The sequence below is a fragment of the Lactuca sativa genome, chromosome 4 (assembly GCF_002870075.4).
Source record: "Lactuca sativa cultivar Salinas chromosome 4, Lsat_Salinas_v11, whole genome shotgun sequence".
NCBI classification, from domain to species: domain Eukaryota; kingdom Viridiplantae; phylum Streptophyta; class Magnoliopsida; order Asterales; family Asteraceae; genus Lactuca; species Lactuca sativa.
In genome coordinates, this window is record NC_056626.2 from 42,816,892 (window position 1) to 42,825,606 (window position 8,715).

Sequence of the window (8,715 nt, forward strand, 5' to 3'; positions counted from 1 at the left end):
AATAAAATGACAAGTGGAAAATAAAAATTTTAAAAATTCTAGAAAATACAATGTGTCCAAATGAATGAGAAGAGGACATGTAGCAAAAAACCTTCATTTATTATAGTAGATAGTAAATAATGAAAAAAGGGGAGGGGTCGATTTAATGACTAATTAAAACTTCTAAAATTCAACCAAATCTTCAACCTTCCAGTCATATACTATATGTCAAGAACAGAACAAACCTAAAACTAAAAAACAAAAAGTGTAAATTAAACACATCGAATTGTTCCATGAAAACTAATTAAAGCTGACTACTTATCCTAGACGAGAAGTTTCTTACAGTTTTCTCCCTCATCCTCCAGAACAGATGGCCTGTACATGTAAAACATCACCATAGAGAACACAAAACTAAAGCTTTCCTTTGTCATAATAGTCATTTCAAGAGACTCTGATGCCATAAACATAAGGTATACTAAAACCAAGACAGGGAACACATCCGGCCTAACCGAAGTCTCCTTGAGCGAGCTAAAAGACCTCAGAAAGGTTGATGCATCCTTCGCCAATTTGAACTCGCAACACACCAAAGCAGTGTAGAAACAAATAATGATGCAACACGTGATATCTATAACTGAAATAACGTCGTCCAAATCCACCCGATGTTCATAATAAAGGCCGGATTCCTCTGCCACTATATAAGTTACATTAGCCACAACCCGAAGTAGGATCACAAGCGTCAAAAACCACATATCCCGTAGTGGCAACACCCACCTCCAGAAACACCATCCGACACCGATCAACACGATTATGGTGAACAAAACCACATTCCTCATAAACTGAAATATGTAAAACATGACATGCCACCCATGGTGAGTGCCTGTAACCTGTATATCATGTTGATCGGCCACCGCAAATATAAAGTGAAGGACGGTTATAAAAAGGATCATCTGAAAACGTTAGCAAATGGATCATCTAAAAACGTTGCTGCTGGTTCTTGAAGCATAGTTTGGTCCAAAACCCTAGAAAACATAGATATATGAGGAAGAATCTGAAGTAATCAGATGGCTGCGGTTCCCGGGCTGATAAGTAATCTTTGGTAGTGGTAGTGCCGTCGTCTAGAAGGTTGTAGAGTTCTGTGCGGACGTTCATGGTCACGAGAGATTGGTTGTTGCAATTGGCGAAGAAGAGTAAGTAGTTACCGGGATATGTAACATGGTACGACATGTTAAAGGATGAGTGAGGAGGAGGTGAGAGATCTCGGAATGTAAAGGGGACTGTGATGTTCTTGATATCTAAGGCGCATAAGTCAGGGTTTGGTCTGAATTTGAGTTGGAGGTGGTAGCGATCTGACAGTTCTTGAGAGACGAGGAAGAAACCAACACGTGAAGGATCTGCTGGTTGTGATGCGTTGGAGGTGATCGGATTGGAGGAGATTCCGGCGGAGGAGACTGCAACAGAAACGTAGCCAGTATGTGAGTACTCAAACTTCGAGAAGAGGATCAAATCTCGATTATCGGATAGGATCTTGACGGAATTGATATCCGCGGTGGATGGTGCAGCGAAGATGAAGAAGAAGAGGAGGAGAACGGCAGTGAGAATCTTCATGTTGGATTCGAAGGTGGTGGGGTGGTTGGAACGATGAGATACGTACGTTTAACCTCCTTTTTTACTCTCGTATATTTATAGATAAAAAAAAGTCAAGTTATCCATGCAGATACGTTTCACTTTTTCTTAATAAATGCAATAATACTTATTAAGACTGAATGTAAGTTGTGATTGAGTTATTTCAGTTTAAAAATCCGGAAGATACAAGAAATAATACATATCAAGATAGAATACCCTAAACTTGAGATTTGATTGGGTTATTTAAATTTAAAAATCCGGAATTATCCAAATATAATGTCGTGAATTAATGATGTGATGATGAGTTATGTCAATACAAAAATCTGAAATCCCCGCAAGAATACCGTACGTATCAAGAAAATTAACTAAACTTACATTTGAAACCTTCGAATATCCCTCATTATCAATTTTTCTCTAATCATTTCTTTTTTTTAATCCAATTCTAAATGACTTATTGAAGCTCGCTAATATTATATATGATGACATAAAAGAAAGAAAGAACAGAATTCTAGCGCTTTGCTTTACTGATTTTCATCTGATCATAAATTTCTTTGACCATTTATTTTAAGCCTTCGGTCCTTTTTTTTTTGGACCTACAAAGACCCCAAGATCGAATCATCCAATAGGACAGAGACGACCCCATATGGATTCCACTAAGAAATTCTCCACATTAAGAGATAAAACACTTTTATCAACTTTAATGAGGCTTGCGGGAGTCTGAACTCCCAACCTCCAACCTCATATAGGTATAAAACTCATGTCTCTTTCCAGTTAAGCTGGAAGTCATCGACTAAGCCTTGGTCTTTTAGAAATCTGTTGAAAATACACTTGGTAATTAACAAACTGAAATTAATTTGTTAAATGATGCATTGTGTATGATTGTTATTATTTGTGGGTAGATTGTGTAAGTTTTATGCAGATAAGAATGATTCGGGTCAATGCGCGGATCTTTGATGGTTTGTGGGTTGCTTCGTATATCCGAAGTATTTAATGTTGAATCTGTTGTCATTTGGGAGTTAACCTCATCAGATTAAAGATATTTTCTCTCATATTTCCTCTCGTTTTGTGTTAGGGTTTTCTCAGATTAGGGTTTCATAATTTTGTCTGTAATAATTTCGATCTTGTTCTTATTCTTTTCATCTGAGTGAGAGTGTTATTATAGCAAGGTTTCTGATGTATTATCGAATTGGTTTATAGTGAATAAACTGTTCAAGTTGGGAAGTTCTTGTGTTTGTGTTTTTTAAGATGGTATCAGAGCTTTCAGGCTCTGATTTGTTGTTCTGGACGCTCGATTGTGGTTTCCATCATCAGATCGTCAATCTCAGAACGGTATTTTCTGATTCCCTTTCTTGTGTAGATCATTCTTGTTGTTGTTTGATCTAGGGTTCTGTTCTTGTGTAGATCTTTCCATTTCTATGTTTTGTTGTTTAAGATCCTGGTACTGCGAGATTGTTTTGGATTCTTGCAGGTAACAAGTGAAGGTGAAACGAACACTTGGGGTATTAGGACTTCGCTTCTGTCGGTCTTCAAACTTCTATCATATCGATCAATCTCTAGTCTGAAATAACTCTCTAGGGGTCGGGTTTGATCACCGATAAACCCTAGTAGAGAATGGACATAGAGAGTCGATTCTTTGCAGTTCCTTCCAACTCTCTGTGAGGACTTTCTTGTTCCTTTCTATTTTTCTCTTTTGATTGTTAATATTGTTCTGATTGGGAGATCCTGGTTGTCTTGCGTACACCAGTTAATTTTTTAGTTTCTTGCATTATATTTGTTTTTTGACACTGTATTGATTGTTGTGGGCCCTAACATACTTGGTGACCATCTGGACATTAAAGCAGTACTGTTGTATGTTTTGTTTGTGGTGTTATTTGTTGCTACTTTACCTTGTTGTCTAAATGGCCGGTGACCCTGCTTCGGCTGGTGATCCTGGTTCTACACCGAGTGGAAGTGGAAAGGATGAGTCAATTAATTTTGATGACCCTCTCTATATTCACCCATCTGATAATGCTATTACTTCAATAGTTACTACAAAGTTAACTGGAAATGAAAATTTTAGGTTATGGAAGAGTTCTATTTCTAGATCTCTCAAAGCTAGGAATAAACTTGGATTTATTGATGGTTCTCTTAAGAAAACTAGTGTTGATGAGTCAAAAAAAATCTAAGTGGGATAGGGCTAATGTTGTTGTATGTTCCTGGCTTTTATCTTCTATTTCTGACTCTATATATCAGAGTCAAGCTTACTCTGAGGTAGCTGAGGATATTTGGAATAATCTTTTTGAAACATATAATAAGTCAGATGGTTCAGTTGTGTTTAATATACATCAACAGATTAATACTCTTAAACAAAATGGAATTTCTTTGTCTGATTATTTTAATAAACTTGATTCCTTGTGGAAGGAATTTGATGGTCTTACTAGCTTGACTGAGTGCACTTGTGAGGCTTCTATCAAGCTAAAAGATCATTCTAACCTCATGAAACTTATGCAGTTTTTGTCTGGACTTGATGAGTCCTATAGTCAAGTAAAGAGTCATATTTTACTAATGGAACCTTTACCTAATGTTAAAACTGCATTTTCTATTCTCTCAAGACAAGAATCTATTCAAAGAAATGGATCTTTTTCTTCTCTTCAGTCTTTACAGTCTTTGTCTAAGTCTCAACCTGCTGCTTAATTTTAATAGCAGGTTTAATAAAAGATCTGGTTTCAATAACACTAATAAAAATAAAACTCAATCTGTTTTGTGTAAAAATTGTGGAATTAAGGGTCATTCAATTGATAAATGTTATAAGCTAATTGGTTATCCTAAGGATTTTAAATCAAGGAATGAGTCTAATAATCAGAATGGCTTCAATAAAAAAAATTCTGCCAATTCCTCTACTACTACCTCAGGGAGTACTATCCCTTCTAGTGCCCCTGATTCTAGTGGGGAATCAGAGTTTCATCAGCTCACTAAGGAGCAATACTTCAAATTCTTACAACTTATTGGTGATAGACAACTTAATGAGGAAACTTCTGCCAATGCTAATATGGCAGGTACTTGTTTGTTTCAAGCTTTTAATTCATCTGTTAGTTCTCTAAAGTGGATTGTTGACTCTGGAGCTAATCAACATATGATTGCTTCTGAGTCTCTTCTTCATGACACAGTGGATGTGTCTAAACTAGATATTCTTGTTAGTCATCCTAATGGTACTTCAGCTAAAATTGAAAAAAATGGCAATATGAATTTGTCTAATTCTTTGACTCTTTTTGATGTTTTTGTTGTTCCTGATTTCAATGTTAACTTGTTATCTGTTTATAAGGTTTGTAAAGATAGTAACTATGAGGTTGTTTTTAATGAACATAGTTGTAAAATTCAGGGTTTACAATCAAAGGAGATGGTGGGGAATGGTAAAGAATCTGGGGGTCTCTATTACATCAATAGTGTACCTTCAGGTTATTCATGTAGCTTTAATCATTCTGTTTCTATGTGTTGTGTGTCCAAATTAACTTGGCATAATAGACTTGGTCATCCTTCTGATCAAGCCTTAGGATCTCTAAGAACTAAACTAAATTTTGGTAATGAAGTATTGCCACCTTGTGATGTATGTCATAAGGCTAAGCAAACTAGAGAGTCTTTTCTTGCTAGTCAACATGTTACTACTAAACTTGGTGAGTTAATTCATTTCGATGTTTGGGGACCCTATAGAGTGACAATCTCAGAAGGGTTTAGGTATTTTTTGACCATAGTTGATGATTATTCTAGAGCTACATGGGTTTATCTGTTGAAATCAAAAGATGAAGTTTATGGTTATGTTCTTGTGTTCTTTGATATTTTGTTTAATCAATTTGGGGTTAAAATCAAAACAGTTAGGTCAGATAATGGAACTGAGTTTTTGAACTATAAAATGAGACAATTAATGGAATCAAAAGGTATTTTGCATCAAACTTCATGTGTTCACCCTCCACAACAAAATGGAGTTGTTGAAAGAAAACATAGACGCATTCTTAATGTTGCTAGATCTTTGATGTTTCAATCTGGATTACCTTTAAAATTTTGGGGAGAAGCGATTTTAACTGTTGTTTTTTTAATTAATAGAACTCCTACATCTGTTTTAAATGGATCTTCTCCTTATGAGCTGGTTTATAAAGTTACTACTGTTTTTGATAAACTTAGGGTTTTTGGTTGTTTATGTTTTGCAACAAAGTTGAATCATTCTGATAAGTTTTCTGAAAGAGCTTATAAGTGTATATTTCTTGGTTATGCTTTTGATAAAAAAGGTTATAAAGTTTTAAGTCTTGATTCAAATCTTGTTTTTGTTTCCAGGGATATAAAATTCTATGAATCTGTTTTTCCTTTCAAGTTAAAGCATTCATATATAACAGATAAATCTACTGTCCTTTTAGATGATATCTTTTCCTATGATGAGTCAATATCTTTTAGTATTTTACTAGACAATACTAATTTAGAAGAATTGAGAGGTGCCCATTAGTTGAATGGTGCTAGTGCAGACCAGAACTTGGATGAGACTTTTCCCTCTAATGTCAGCAACCAGTCTGGTGAGGCAGATGTGCCTTCATTTGATGAGATGGTTCCAACTTCTTCTTTATTGACTGAGGAAAATGTTTCATTTGATACTAACCCTTCTGATGGTCAGTCTTCTAGGGTCACAAGGTCAGGACGTACTGTTCATATGCCCTCTAGATTTAGTGATTATGTTGTGGAAGGTAAACATAAATATGGTATAGAGAGGTTGTGACAACCCAAAATTTATTGCCGTTACAAATCCCGTCTGCACTAACGGAATTCGTCGTTATATTTATTGTTTTCCGTGATGTTTGGAGTTGTCAATAAACAAATATCTAGTTATTTATATGTCCTGACATTATCATAAGTAATTATAACTTGTAAGTGTTAACCCCGTTTAACTAAATAGAGTTATATTACTTTTCAACCACTTCACCCGGGTAAAAAGTTTCAACCCCGTTAAACTTTACCATCGGGTAGCCGTGTATCGGGTGCAATACCCGAGGCATATGAAATGAGAGTGAACACCATTTGAACACTCTTTTACCACTCATTCACTCTCTCTCATTACTTTCTCTCTCTAGACCCGAACCCGACTCCAAAACCGCGAATTCCGGCTCCCAAACGTAAGGGTTTCTTCCCTATCTTGTTCTAATCATAGTCCATAGCATTTAGAGGCCAAAAATCATAGGATTTAGAGGATTAAAGGGAGTTTACGGCCTAGGAAGCCCCTTAGGCCGTAAACACCTAAAACCTTGCCAAAAACCCCATTTTTCCTTCCTTTAAGCTTGTGTACTAATTAAGGGATTTACCTAGGTGAGTTTGGACATGAAAACTTAAGATTTTGAAGCCTAAAAAGGAGTTTACGGCCCAAGCTTATGCTTAGGCCGTAAACACCCAAAAACCCTTGATAAAAGTCCCAAAAACTCATCTAGGGCATGTAGGAATTTAACTATGACCCTAGGAAATGTTTAAGGCCATTAAGCAACACCATTTAGAGACAAAAAGAGGAGTTTACGACCAAGTCTAAGCTTGGGTCGTAAACAACCAATAATTATGCCAAAATGTCCCCAAAACTCCACCTAAGGTCTTCAAAAATTTATCTAAGGTGTAGGGAAGTGTTTTGGACCATTTAAAACATCCATTTTAAAGCATTAAATGGAGTTTACGGCCCAAGCACAAGCCTGGACCGTAAACTCCCCAAAATGCCACAAAATGAGGGTTTAAACCCTCCAAATTAGTCCAAGACACTTGCTAGTAAATTAGGGAAGTGAAATAAGGCCTTAACTTGTAATTTTGGAGGAATACATGAGTTTACGGCCAGGCCTAGGGGGATTACGGCCGTAAACTCCCAAGGAGTGGCCTTTGGGCCGTAAACTCCAAGGGAGTGAACTCATGGACTCCCCCGCAAACCCCTCTTGGCCTTGTACCACTCCCGGGAACCCCTTCTAGGCCCTAAAACCCCGAATCAATGCTAGAATGCCTAAATACTTTAATGAAAAGCATAAAATGATTAATTTCTTGTAAAATACATATTTCATATGACATTAGGGTCCTAAAAGGTGCACAAGTCATTATTTGGTACAAAACGCTCAACCGACACTTTCACCCGATTTACCCGATTTGCCCGATTTACGCGATTTCAGGTGAGTTCATACCCCTTAATGAACCTTTCAAATGTTTTATATGTTTTAGGGGGGATACAAGTTAATTATACATGTTTATGGAAATTCATACAAGTCATTTATTCATGTTACGGAAATTAATCACATGTGATTCACTATCCGTAGTTCAAATCACATGTGATTTACCACTATGCTTTATAAAAAGGATTTTCGTTTTCAAAACCATTTCAGATAAAAGATCAATTTTCTAAATATTCCCTTTTGACAAGATTTTTATTAAATAAATTCCTTATAAAATGTAACCACACCAATATATTTATATAAATAAGGCTTGAAGGACTTAGGACCGATAGCTCGCCTTATTTCCTGTTCTTGTTTGATTGTGGGCTTAGGGTAGTTGTTATCCGTCCGACTGTCGTTGATTTCTTAGTTATATATCATATATATTAGTGTTGGATACGAGTATTTTCAATTCATTCGATGTTTAAACCACTAAATTGACAAGAATCATACGCACTAAGTTAACTATAATAGGTATAGTTAAGGCCACTATTACTCGCTAAAGCTACTACTCTACACACTATAATACACTCTATAATGATACTATATACTAATACGAGAACATACTACGAGTATACAAAAGACTACTACGCTATAATACAAGAGAAAGCACTAATCAAGAGATAACACACTAACCCACTACGAGATACTCTATTCGCTACGCACTATGTAACGCCCGGAATTTCAAAACAATTAAAACTTTTCAAAATCACCCATTTTATTAACATTGTTACAAAAAGGTTTTCAATACAATATTTAACAGAGTATTTTCCCAGGTTCACATCATAAAACATCAACACGAGGAACGGTACGATCACGCCTTTGCCTTGTCACAGACTCCTGAGAACCTGAAAACATAAAACCACAACTGTAAGCCCGAAAGCTTAGTGAGATACCCCCAATATACCAACCACATATACGC

At 36.1% G+C, this 8,715-nt stretch overlaps 2 protein-coding genes across 2 annotated transcripts; both read right to left on the reverse strand.

Annotated features, from left to right (window-relative positions):
• Positions 1-302: 302 nt before the first annotated feature.
• On the reverse strand, positions 303-926 carry LOC111914561 (protein CANDIDATE G-PROTEIN COUPLED RECEPTOR 7-like). Its single transcript, XM_023910274.1, has one exon. The coding sequence runs from the start codon at positions 924-926 to the stop codon at positions 303-305; it is 624 nt and encodes a 207-aa protein (XP_023766042.1).
• A 25-nt stretch (positions 927-951) lies between these two features.
• Positions 952-1,584, reverse strand: LOC111914562 (protein CANDIDATE G-PROTEIN COUPLED RECEPTOR 7-like). The gene has a single exon (XM_023910275.1). It carries the CDS (start codon positions 1,582-1,584, stop codon positions 952-954), a length of 633 nt encoding a protein of 210 aa, XP_023766043.1.
• Positions 1,585-8,715: the final 7,131 nt, after the last annotated feature.

Bases quoted from the DNA above. Each gene is read 5' to 3' on its own strand.
- LOC111914561 (XM_023910274.1), bottom strand. From the start codon at position 926: ATGATCCTTTTTATAACCGTCCTTCACTTTATATTTGCGGTGGCCGAT.
- LOC111914562 (XM_023910275.1), bottom strand. From the start codon at position 1,584: ATGAAGATTCTCACTGCCGTTCTCCTCCTCTTCTTCTTCATCTTCGCT.